The sequence below is a fragment of the Boleophthalmus pectinirostris genome, unplaced genomic scaffold (assembly GCF_026225935.1).
Source record: "Boleophthalmus pectinirostris isolate CB_2022bp ecotype Guang Dong unplaced genomic scaffold, ASM2622593v1 HiC_scaffold_22, whole genome shotgun sequence".
Taxonomy (NCBI): domain Eukaryota; kingdom Metazoa; phylum Chordata; class Actinopteri; order Gobiiformes; family Gobiidae; genus Boleophthalmus; species Boleophthalmus pectinirostris.
Genome location: NW_026571190.1, coordinates 29623921 through 29637560, shown reverse-complemented (window position 1 = coordinate 29637560; position 13640 = coordinate 29623921). Strand labels below are relative to the sequence as shown.

General features: G+C 37.1%; 1 protein-coding gene across 1 annotated transcript; it reads left to right on the top strand.

Annotated features, from left to right (window-relative positions):
• The first annotated feature begins 9226 nt into the window (after window positions 1-9226).
• On the top strand, window positions 9227-12541 carry LOC129410396 (mucin-2-like). The gene is made up of 13 exons (XM_055158489.1): window positions 9227-9366; window positions 9468-9532; window positions 9617-9765; window positions 9839-9892; window positions 9967-10050; window positions 10621-10742; window positions 10844-10908; window positions 10993-11141; window positions 11215-11268; window positions 11890-12011; window positions 12113-12177; window positions 12262-12414; window positions 12484-12541. Exons 1-13 carry the CDS (start codon window positions 9286-9288, stop codon window positions 12539-12541), a joined length of 1221 nt encoding a protein of 406 aa, XP_055014464.1. The 5' UTR covers window positions 9227-9285.
• The last annotated feature ends 1099 nt before the right edge of the window (window positions 12542-13640 follow it).

Here is a 13640-nt window from a genome sequence, read left to right as displayed (position 1 = left end):
AACTAGGTTCAACCACGAGACAAAATGTAGACAAAAAAAGAGTAGCATTTAAGAATGCTTTATTTTTAATATTAAAAGAAAGTAAAGTGAAAAGAAAAATGGGGGGTGTATTACTCAGTCTCAGGAAGTAAAGTGCTGGTGTCCACTAACAACAGTAAGAAGTGCCATGTTGTCTTAAAGGTGCATTGTGTAACTTTTTGGTTGGGGCTCCATCACTTGCTTGTGTCTATGGATATGTCACTGCTCGGCCTTGAATGTTCCATAGTATAACATTAATAAATCTAAGGTACAGCTGTTTAAATTGCAGGTGGTTTTATAGCTCAAAAGTAGAAGAACAGGCATTCTGACTGTGAGCAGGGTTGACTACATTTGCAAAATGATAAAATACAATTGGTAAATGAACTATGAAATATCTTGTTTTAATTCTGGACCCTCATCTAAAATTGTATAAATACATACAGCGCATACAGAAAATATACAATATATAAATACAAAATATACATCCACAACCAGGCGGTCCTGCTGTACATGCATGGTATGATACTTTTATCATATAGCATGACAGCATGGTCTCAGCAAGGGTAATCAAGCAATACAAATTATGGATAGAAAACCAATGTGCTTTCATCTGTCATATCTTATAATGTATTAAGTTTACAATAATAACAATATAAATGTTCCATTGATCAGAAATGCTGACTTCCAAATACCGTAAAATACCAAATAAAAGCTGGGTTTCAATTAACAACCGGGTCCCCTTTAAACGCCGGGTGGAGGTGTATATTTTGATAAATATAAATATGTCGCTTGCAATAAATGAAACTATGGAATGTTTAACAGTTGAAATCCAAAATGGGAAAAAGGAAAATATAATTGTAAGCTGTGTGTATCAATCACTTGCTTCAGATATTGAAATCTTTAATGAATGGATGGAGAAACTGTTTTCTACTGTGAACCACAAAACATTATTTATCTGTGGAGATTTTAATATTGACCTACTAAATCCAGCCAAACTAAAAATAATAGATGACTTCTCTGACACAATGTTTAGTATGTCTCTTTATCCCACGATCACTAAACCAAGTAGAATAACCTCATGCAATGCTACAATTATTGATAACATCTTTACCAACTTTATGAATCAATTAACCAGTGGCCTCTTTATATGTGATATTTCTGACCATTTACCTGTCTTCATTGTTTTTGACTATGATCTCCAAAAAATCAAGAAGGGAAAGAAATCAATTTATAAAAGAACAAAAACTGAAGAAGCTATTAATTCTCTGAACAATAGTCTAATGCATCAGGATTGGAGTACAATCTATAGAGAAACAGACGTGGACCAAGCATATAATAACTTTTTAGATACATTCTTGTCATTGTATAATAAACATTGCCCAGTCATAGAACTATGTGTAAATAGCAAATGTACAAACAGCCCTTGGCTGACTAAAGGAATAATTAATGCTTGTAAAAAGAAAAATAATCTGTATAAAAAATTCATAAAGTCAAAAACAAAAGAAGCAGAGCAAAGATATAAGAAGTACAAAAACAAGTTAACAGACATAATTAGAGTGAGCAAGCAATTATACTATAAGAAAATATTATATGAAAATAGAAACAATATAAAAGGAACATGGGAAACACTCACTGAATAGATTAATCAAAGTTAACCTATCCTGACTACTTCATTGACAAAAATGATGAAATTCAAGACGCAAATGATGTAGTAAATCAGTTCAATAATTTTTTGGTAAATGCTGGCCCAGAGGTGGCAACAAAAATTCCAGATCAGGTAACTTTACAGTGTCACCAAAATGTCGAAAGAAATCCAAATTCTATCTTCATATATGCAACAAATGTACAGGAGGTCACAAACATTGTTCTCAAATGTAAAAGTAAACTATCCAAGGATTGTCATGATATAGACATGGTACTAGTTAAAAAAGTAATAAATAACATTGTTAAGCCCTTTACCCACATCTGCAACTTATCCTTTCAGTCTGGGCGTTTCCCTAATAAAATGAAAATTGCTAAAGTAATACCAATATTCAAGGGTGAGAACAAACATAGTTTTACAAACTGCAGGCCAATTTCCCTACTGCCACAGTTTTCAAAAATCCTTGAAAAACTCTTCAACTCACGTCTCGAAAAGTTTATTGACAAATAATTAACGAAGGACAATACGGGTTTAGGACGCAAAGAACCACCTCAATGGCAATAATTGATGCAATAGAGGGAATCACAAATGCACTAGATGACAATAAATATGCTGCTGGTATTTTTATTGACCTTAAGAAAGCCTTTGATACGATCAATCACTCAATATTACTACATAAACTCGAACAATATGGTATTAGGGGGGTAGCTTGGAGCTGGTTGAAAAGTTATCTTACAGAAAGGGTGCAATATGTTCAAATGGGAAAGTATACATCAAAAAACCTTGGCATTGCTTGTGGTGTCCTCCAGGGGTCTGTTCTGGGACCCAAACTGTTCAATATATACATAAATGATATATTTACTGTATCTCAATCCCTAAAACTTATACTCTCTGCAGATGACACCAACATATTTTATAGTAGTCACAATTATAATGAACTCATAAGGACTCTGAATGAGGAGCTAAATAAAATCAAAAAGTGGATGGATATCAATAAATTGTCATTAAACTTGAATAAGACCAAGGCCATGATGTTTGGCAAACGCATGATTAATACAGAGTTACCAATTTTGATTGAAGGTGTCCAAATAGAAAATGTAAATGAAAATAAATTCCTGGGAGTTATAATAGACAGTAAATTATTATGGAAAGCCAACATTAGACATATAAAAACAAAAATTTCTAAAAGTCTTGCTATAGTAAATAAAGTGAAATATTACCTTGATCAAAATGCCCTTCGTATGTTATACTGTTCATTGGTTCTCCCTTATTTCACATACTGTGTTGAAGTGTGGGGGAACACTTACCAATGTACACTTCATCCATTGATCATATTACAGAAACGAGCTTTGCGAATCATCCATAAAGTTGTTTTTTTTAGAACACACCCACAATCTTTTTATTCAATCCAAGCTCCTCAAAATTCCTGAACTTGTACATTATACACTGGTCATTTTGTTCAGAGCATGCAATAATTTACCACCACGTAATATTCAAAGCTTATTCAAAATGAGAGAGAGAACTTATAATTTTAGAGCGTATGGAAATTTCAAATTGCCTAATGTACGAACTACTCGTAAAAGTTTCTGTGTGTCTGTATGTGGTGTAAAACTCTGGAACAGACTGGATGCACGTCTCAAGCAATGCCAAAATATCCATAAATTCAAGCTGTTATATAAACATATGGTCTGGTCACAGTATATGGAGAGTGGGTCATAATATTAGAAAAATACTGCCTCTGTAGCACTGGTTTATATTTGTTGTTTTCTTGCCATTGCTGGTATGTGCTGTCCTTTACATTACTTGTATTTGTTGTTTCTTACCATTGTCTGTTTCCTTAACTTTACCATTGTTGGTACACTTATGTTATACTACCAAGCTATAACAGTGACTCTTGTCTGCACTTGTAAATAGTTCATATAGTTTCATTCAAAATGTCTGAAAAACGCAAAATAAGATCATTGTGTTAGATTATGAAGAGTAGGGGTGGGATTAAATAAGTTTTCTTCTTCCCACTCCTTTTTGGGCAAAATAGTAATAATAGTAGTCATTAGTAGTTGTTGTTATTTTCATTTCTATTATGATTTCACTTATGTCATATGTTCCATTGTATATAAATGTAAATCTTTACTTGCCCAAAATAAATGCATAAAATAAAAAAAAAAATTAAAAAAACGCCAGTTCCAAATAAAAGCTGATACTAACCTACATCTGTTTAGAAAGTAGCCTTTACAGACACCCCCAGCAGTCATCTCATTTTTTGTGCTTTATTTAACCAAGATATCGTGATCCCTATTTCGAGTGATGTAAAAAAGAAAGATGGCACAACTTAGCGGCAGGAAATGGAAGCAGTTTTTAGGAGTTTTGCTAATATTACTTCAGTTTGGCAAATCGCCAGCAATGTCATCATAACTGCTGTAGCGCAAGAGGGGCGAGGAAAGGCAAGAGACGAGGCAGCAGCAATCGTCCCAGCAAGATGGGAAAGTAGTGCCATAACAGCAACACATCCTCTCAGGCGTGCCGTAAAAACTGTCATACTGGTTAAAAGAAATTGAGTACCATATTTTCCCAGTTTTGCTGAGCAAGATGAAGGAATTAATTGCCTGCCCCAAATTGCTGCCTGGTCTCAAATGAATCCCTGGTCTGTTAAGTGACTGAAACAAATCAACGCCCCAGCTATTATTTGGTATGGCCTGGTTCTGTGGATACTTCTTTTAGGCAGTGGCTACCCTCTATGGCTAATGAAAATTTTCTAATGTCTCCAATGATTGCCAACAAATGTACAATAATGCTCACAGTTCAACAAGAGAAACTATCAACTACAAAAGTGATGTGTGAAAAAGATTTGCCTGCTTAAATTATCTCAAATAGAGCCCAAACAAGCCTGCAAAATAATGTGTGCCTGTCTCGTGCTGCACAATATAGGAATGTTATCAGGAGGACCAGGCAGGCAACCAAAAGGTCTGGGTTTATACTACTACAACAGTTAATACTACAACTATTGAGGTATCTGCTTTAAAGCTCATGTATTTAAATATTGAAACACGACACCTGACAAATGGAATAAACTTAATTTGACTTTATATGATAAGTTTGAGTAATAAAATAAATGGTGTGCTTATACACAAAGTGTGCTTCTGGAGCTTGCTTTACATTATATATGAAATGCTTGCGCATATTACACATACTGAATTCAGTATATGTAGTATAGTTCAGTATTATATAGGTTAATTAGTGTCATATTTTATTACAGCTCAGTATATAATTATTAACTGAAGAAAGGTGGTAAAATGTAAGCACCTAACTTTCACACAAACATGACGTGTGTGCAACTAAAGGCTTTCCACACTACAGAGAAAAGAATGCATATCTGAAATTTCAGACATACTTTCTTTAGGTTGCCATCTCCCCTTTGTGTGCTGTTATTCTTATTCAAAATGAGAACAAGTTCTTCAAGTTAAGCCATACATTTTTATAAATAGCCAGATTTTCTGGTCCCCTCTACAAAAACCTTTTTGCAGCACCCTACTCCCATTTTGCTTTCGAACACTGAACACTTTTGTTTGGATCTTTCATATACATAGAGAAATACTCATGCAGTGAAAAGATATTTTGGGATTCTGAACTCCAACAAGGTAAGATCAAATTATCCCCATAATTGTACATGTTACAGGCATGTGGCAGCAAGATGAACCCCATGGTCAGATTTTTGAAAGCTGACTGCCATGCATTATTTTGGATAACTGCACGGGTAGTTATGGAGGACAAGCTTCAACTAAAATTGAAATAACTAATGCCTTGAACATCCATGGAACCCCAAAAGGTATTTAGATTTAAAAGGGAAGTATGTTTAGTTTGTGGGACCATGGTACAAGCAGATTAAACAACTCAGAGCTGTGCATTACACTGTTTTAATCCACATCGAGGCAATTTCAATTAAAAAATAAAAAGAATAAAATACTAATATAGCCAAAAATAATGAAAAAAAAGTATATATTCCTTTTTTCGTTTCTATTTTCCTTTACGCTGTATGTTGGAGTACCAACTCTTGGAGAGGTCAACAGTATTCTTCATTAATTTCTCACATAAAACATTATTAAAGAAATGGAAGAGATTGTGAGTTACAGCTGATGAAAAGAGCTTTTGAAAATGACCAAGGTGGTCTTTGAATCACAATTATTACTCTTCAACATGTATTGCCCAATCGACCTTCATTACAGTTAATATGGACCAAATTTTGAAAAGAAAAACCACAAAAAAAAACAAACAAACAAAAAAACACATGAAGACTGAGCGTGTGAGCCAGTTCAGTGAAGAATGCCTCATCAAATTCTAATATCAATGCATTCATATCCGAAGATGAAGTTTTAGTTGTGAAAAGGTCTGTGAGATTTTGTTAAGATGTAGTAATAGTTATGTTTGAAATGGTTACTTCTTCAAGACAATTGACTTTGTCTTTTTATGATGTTGATGTATAGGTGATCCACTAGCACTAATTCATATAATCTTTTCATTTTTGTGTGTGTGAAAAAAAAAAAAAATGTTCACTCTTTTTATAGATGGAACCATTGACACTCATTGTCCTGCTGGCAGGTAATATACAAAAACATATATTTATTACAAATTTGTGTTTAAAGAAATGTATTTATTTATGTATTTATTTTGTATCATGCAGGTCTAATAGAGACATCAGCAACCAATGCAACAACAGGTAAAATTACACACAGTTAAGAACTATAATAAAAATGTATACATTTTATAGTTTATTTGCACAAGATTTTATTATTCAAAATTGACTCTTAAAGAAGTCTATAACATGTGTTAATTGCAAATTGCAATACTGATTTGAAACCGCTTAACAGTTCAATTAAATGTAAGACAGGGATTCTCCAATTAATAAACAACTCCAATTATCATAATAAGGGGCAACTATTATAACATTAAGGGATGTATAAGTCAAGTCAGCATAACATGTCTCATTTGAGACAGAAGTGATTCTTGTGTATTTGAATAAGTTTTATTCTCCTGCATTCAAGATGCCATTTCTTCAAAAATCTCCTTTACCACTTACTCACCCAGTTTCTACACTCCTTTTTTATTGTACTTTTTAACAATGATAGATGGAGGATTTAACAGCGTCACATAGCCATTTTGGCAGAAATGAAAAAAACACTGTGCACTCTCATGAACTGCAGCTATCTGTACCATACATCTCACCTTCACAAAGAGTCCTGCCATTTGTCTTTACATCAAAGAGTTAATAAAAGATTCAGTTTGAATCAGGCCTTATTTTAGTCTTTAGTGCCCCCCCTACTCTGATCTGATGCAGCTTGCATCTGCTGGCAGCAGAGGGAATTACCATGGGGAAAACTATTAAACCAGGTGATAACTGACAAGCCCAAGCATACTCATTTATGTATGTTGCAGTAATAAACGTGTTTCAACATCAGAAATGTCATATTTGTCATAAAACAAGTCGAGCAATGATTCATGATTTTTTTATGATTTATGGAAAACTGCACTGTTAGGTGAGTGCTTAAAGAGGGGGAAAAAAAAAGATTTTACAGAGGAATAACTCAAAATATATCTCATGTATGTTTTTTATGTGGAACAATATTCTTAATTTTTTAAAAGCTCAAAAAAAAAAGTGAATTTTGCATTTGTGTTTTTTATTTAAAATGTATTTTTCTAGTTCGAACTTTAATATACCAAAGTACATATCAAAACAAGAAACTGAAAAATCATGTGTTAATAGTTGCAAATCTACAATGTGTGTGATTTTTTTTCACCAACAGACGCCAGATGTGAAACCTCTCCCCCCTCCCACATCTGGCCTTTGTTCAAACTCACTTGTGTTCTCTGGGCATCTTTGGCAGTCCATAGCTGGCACACTGTCACAGAGGTGTAATGTAGATAACACCTAGTGGTGATATGTGACAACACAACACAGGCAGATCGGCCAATCTAATTACAGATGGTAGCTTTACAGAGTTATCATTATGTCCAAGTATGGCAAGAAAACAACTCCATTTGTACATTTGACAAACTTAAAATTAAAGAACAAAAACAAAGGTTTTACCTGTAGTGTCTCTCATTAGGCAGAGGTTTTTCAAAAATGGCACAGAAATGGTTAGGTGTCTATATGCTGCTGGTAATTACACTTTGATTTGAATGAAAATAAACGTATGTTGACGTTTATTATGTTTTTTGTATCTTAAGCTCCAACCTCCAATTCTACCGTGCAATCAGCTAACACGACATCACCTACTTCAATCAACACGACATCAACTCCGCTTACCAACATGACGTCATCTCCTTCAAGCAACACAACATCAACTCCACTTACCAACATGACGTCATCTCCTTCAAGCAACACGACATCAACTCCACTTACCAACATGACGTCATCTCCTTCAAGCAACACGACATCAACTCCTTCAACTAACACGACATCAACTCCGCTTACCAACATGACATCATCTCCTTCAAGCAACACGACATCACCTCCTTCAACTAACACGACATCACCTCCTTCAGCTAACACGACATCAACTCCACTTACCAACATGACATCATCTCCTTCAAGCAACACGACATCACCTCCTTCAACTAACACGACATCACCTCCTTCAACTAACACGACATCACCTCCTTCAACTAACACGACATCACCTCCTTCAACTAACACGACATCAACTCCGCTTACCAACATGACGTCATCTCCTTCAAGCAACACGACATCACCTCCTGCAACTAACACGACATCACCTCCTTCAACTAACACGACATCAACTCCGCTTACCAACATGACGTCATCTCCTTCAAGCAACACGACATCAACTCCTTCATCTAACACGACATCACCTCCTTCAACTAACACGACATCAACTCCGCTTACCAACATGACGTCATCTCCTTCAAGCAACACGACATCAACTCCTTCATCTAACACGACATCACCTCCTTCAACTAACACGACATCACCTCCTTCAACTAACACGACATCACCTCCTTCAACTAACACGACATCACCTCCTTCAACTAACACGACATCACCTCCTTCAACTAACACGACATCAACTCCGCTTACCAACATGACGTCATCTCCTTCAAGCAACACGACATCACCTCCTTCAACTAACACGACATCACCTCCTTCAACTAACACGACATCACCTCCTTCAACTAACACGACATCACCTCCTTCAACTAACACGACATCACCTCCTTCAACTAACACGACATCACCTCCTTCAACTAACACGACATCAACTCCGCTTACCAACATGACGTCATCTCCTTCAAGCAACACGACATCACCTTCTCCAACCAACACGACATCACCTCAAACCAACATGACATCACCTCAAACCAACATGACATCACCTCCTCCAACCAACATGACATCACCTCCACCAACCAACATGACATCACCTCCTCCAACCAACATGACATCACCACCAACCAACATGACATCACCTCCTCCAACCAACATGACATCACCTCCAACTACAAATATGACATCACCCTCCCCTACAAACATTTCCACTCAAAGTACACCAACTACACCCACAACCACAACAGCAGCTCCTAAGCTGGAACCAAAAATAAAACTTGAATTCAAGATGGATGAAACCTTTACACCCACCCTTGAAAACAAATCCTCACCAGAGTTTAAAGCTTTGGAAGAAAAAGTCACAAAGGCGGTAAGGATTTGTATGTTGTGAATTGTATTTTTATGTCATTTGTCATTATAATATTTTATCTTCAGCTTTATTGTCAGTTTTAATGAGCATTTTATCTACAGCTGGATGCCGTTTTTAAAGTCAAATTTGGACCTGCTTTTAACAAGACAGTTATTAAAGGTTTCAGGTATGTATGACGACTTGTATAAGGTCAGTACATTTATCTGATCTGATAATTCATAACTGACTTTTTTCTGATATGAATGTGCAGCAAAGGATCCGTAAAAGCAGACACTGAATTGATATTCAATGAAGAACAAACAGTGCCCAATGTGACATCTGTTTCTGACACTTTGGTGGAAGCTACGTCCAGTTCAAACTTCTCCCTGAGTGTGAATACATCAAGCATTGTTACCAATGGTCAGTATATGTTCGGCTGCTGTCATTTCAATAAATCTGACACAAACATTTCATTAAAATTTTGATTTTATAGTTGTGGTGATGACAACAGTTGCCCCAAGTACTATTACTTCGCCCACTGTGACAAGTAAGCAACTCAGCAAATTATAGTTTTTTTAAATGGAACTGTCACAAAAAAGTTAATGCATGTTTATTTTGCAGCTTTTAATGTTACATCACCTCCTCCAACCAATATGACATCACCTCCTCCAACCAACATGACATCACCACCAACCAACATGACATCACCTCCTCCAACCAACATGACATCACCACCAACCAACATGACATCACCACCAACCAACATGACATCACCTCCACCAACCAACATGACATCACCTCCACCAACCAATATGACATCACCTCCACCAACCAACATGACATCACCACCAACCAACATGACATCACCTTCTCCAACCAACATGACATCACCTTAACCAACCAACATGACATCACCTTCTCCAACCAACATGACATCACCACCAACCAACATGACATCACCTCCTCCAACCAACATGACATCACCTTCTCCAACCAACATGACATCACCTCAAACCAACATGACATCACCTCCTCCAACCAACATGACATCACCTCCTCCAACCAACATGACATCACCTTCTCCAACCAACATGACATCACCTCCTCCAACTAACATGACATCACCTTCTCCAACCAACATGACATCACCTTCTCCAACCAACATGACATCACCACCAACCAACATGACATCACCTCCAACTACAAATATGACATCACCCTCCCCTACAAACATTTCCACCCAAAGTACACCAACTACACCCACAACCACAACAGCAGCTCCTAAGCTGGAACCAAAAATAAAACTTGAATTCAAGATGGATGAAACCTTTACACCCAGCCTTGAAAACAAATCCTCACCGGAGTTTAAAGCTTTGGAAGAAAAAGTCACAAAGGCGGTAAGGATTTGTATGTTGTGAATTGTATTTTTATGTCATTTGTCATTATAATATTTTATCTTCAGCTTTATTGTCAGTTTTAATGAGCATTTTATCTACAGCTGGATGCCGTTTTTAAAGTCAAATTTGGACCTGCTTTTAACAAGACAGTTATTAAAGGTTTCAGGTATGTATGACGACTTGTATAAGGTCAGTACATTTATCTGATCTGATAATTCATAACTGACTTTTTTCTGATATGAATGTGCAGCAAAGGATCCGTAAAAGCAGACACTGAATTGATATTCAATGAAGAACAAACAGTGCCCAATGTGACATCTGTTTCTGACACTTTGGTGGAAGCTACGTCCAGTTCAAACTTCTCCCTGAGTGTGAATACATCAAGCATTGTTACCAATGGTCAGTATATGTCCAGCTGCTATCATTTCAATAAATCTGACACAAACATTTCATTAAACCTTTGATTTTATAGTTGTGGTGATGACAACAGTTGCCCCAACTACTATTACTTCGCCCACTGTGACAAGTAAGCAACTCAGCAAATTATTGTTTTTTTAAATGGAACTGTCACAAAAAAGTTAATGCATGTTTATTTTGCAGCTTTTAATGTTACATCACCTCCTCCAACCAACATGACATCACCACCAACCAACCAACATGACATCACCAACCAACATGACATCACACCATGACATCACCTCCTCCAACCAACATGACATCACCTCACCTCAACCTCCAACCAACATGACATCACCTCCTCAACCAACCATGACATCACCTCCTCCAAACCAACATGACATCACCTCCACCAACCAACATGACATCACCTCCTCCAACCAACATGACATCACCACCAACCAACATGACATCACCTCCTCCAACCAACATGACATCACCACCAACCAACATGACATCACCTCCTCCAACCAACATGACATCACCTCCTCCAACCAACATGACATCACCTCCACCAACCAACATGACATCACCTCCACCAACCAACATGACATCACCTCCTCCACCTACAAACATGACATCACCTCACCACCAACCAACATGACATCACCTCCAACTACAAATATGACATCACCCCCCCCTACAAACATTTCCACTCAAAGTACACCAACTACACCCACAACCACAACAGCAGCTCCTAAGCTGGAACCAAAAATAAAACTTGAATTCAAGATGGATGAAACCTTTACACCCACCCTTGAAAACAAATCCTCACCAGAGTTTAAAGCTTTGGAAGAAAAAGTCACAAAGGCGGTAAGGATTTGTATGTTGTGAATTGTATTTTTATGTCATTTGTCATTATAATATTTTATCTTCAGCTTTATTGTCAGTTTTAATGAGCATTTTATCTACAGCTGGATGCCGTTTTTAAAGTCAAATTTGGACCTGCTTTTAACAAGACAGTTATTAAAGGTTTTAGGTATGTATGATGACTTGTATAAGGTCAGTACATTTATCTGATCTGATAATTCATAACTGACTTTTTTCTGATATGAATGTGCAGCAAAGGATCCGTAAAAGCAGACACCGAATTGATATTCAATGAAGAACAAACAGTGCCCAATGTGACATCTGTTTCTGACACTTTGGTGGAAGCTACGTCCAGTTCAAACTTCTCCCTGAGTGTGAATACATCAAGCATTGTTACCAATGGTCAGTATATGTCCAGCTGCTATCATTTCAATAAATCTGACACAAACATTTCATTAAACCTTTGATTTTATAGTTGTGGTGATGACAACAGTTGCCCCAACTACTATTACTTCGCCCACTGTGACAAGTAAGCAACTCAGCAAATTATTGTTTTTTTAAATGGAACTGTCACAAAAAAGTTAATGCATGTTTATTTTGCAGCTTTTAATGTTACATCACCTCCTCCAACCAACATGACATCACCTCCTCCAACCAACATGACATCACCTCCAACCAACATGACATCACCTCCTCCAACCAACATGACATCACCTTCTCCAACCAACATGACATCACCTCAAACCAACATGACATCACCTCCTCCAACCAACATGACATCACCTCCTCCAACCAACATGACATCACCTCCACCAACCAACATGACATCACCTCCTCCAACCAACATGACATCACCACCAACCAACATGACATCACCTCCTCCAACCAACATGACATCACCTTCTCCAACCAACATGACATCACCTCAAACCAACATGACATCACCTCCTCCAACCAACATGACATCACCTCCACCAACCAACATGACATCACCTCCTCCAACCAACATGACATCACCACCAACCAACATGACATCACCTCCTCCAACCAACATGACATCACCACCAACCAACATGACATCACCTCCTCCAACCAACATGACATCACCTCCTCCAACCAACATCACATCACCTCCACCAACCAACATGACATCACCTCCACCAACCAACATGACATCACCTCCACCAACCAACATGACATCACCTCCACCAACCAACATGACATCACCTCCACCTACAAACATGACATCACCTCCAACCAACATGACATCACCTCCAACTACAAATATGACATCACCCTCCCCTACAAACATTTCCACCCAAAGTACACCAACTACACCCACAACCACAACAGCAGCTCCTAAGCTGGAACCAAAAATAAAACTTGAATTCAAGATGGATGAAACCTTTACACCCACCCTTGAAAACAAATCCTCACCAGAGTTTAAAGCTTTGGAAGAAAAAGTCACAAAGGCGGTAAGGATTTGTATGTTGTGAATTGTATTTTTATGTCATTTGTCATTATAATATTTTATCTTCAGCTTTATTGTCAGTTTTAATGAGCATTTTATCTACAGCTGGATGCCGTTTTTAAAGTCAAATTTGGACCTGCTTTTAACAAGACAGTTATTAA

Bases quoted from the DNA above. Each gene is read 5' to 3' on its own strand.
- LOC129410396 (XM_055158489.1), top strand. From the start codon at position 9,286: ATGGATGAAACCTTTACACCCACCCTTGAAAACAAATCCTCACCAGAG. The intron at 10,909-10,992 runs GTATGTATGACG...ATGAATGTGCAG, and splicing joins ACAGTTATTAAAGGTTTCAG to CAAAGGATCCGTAAAAGCAG. The intron at 11,269-11,889 runs GTAAGCAACTCA...CAACCACAACAG, and splicing joins TACTTCGCCCACTGTGACAA to CAGCTCCTAAGCTGGAACCA.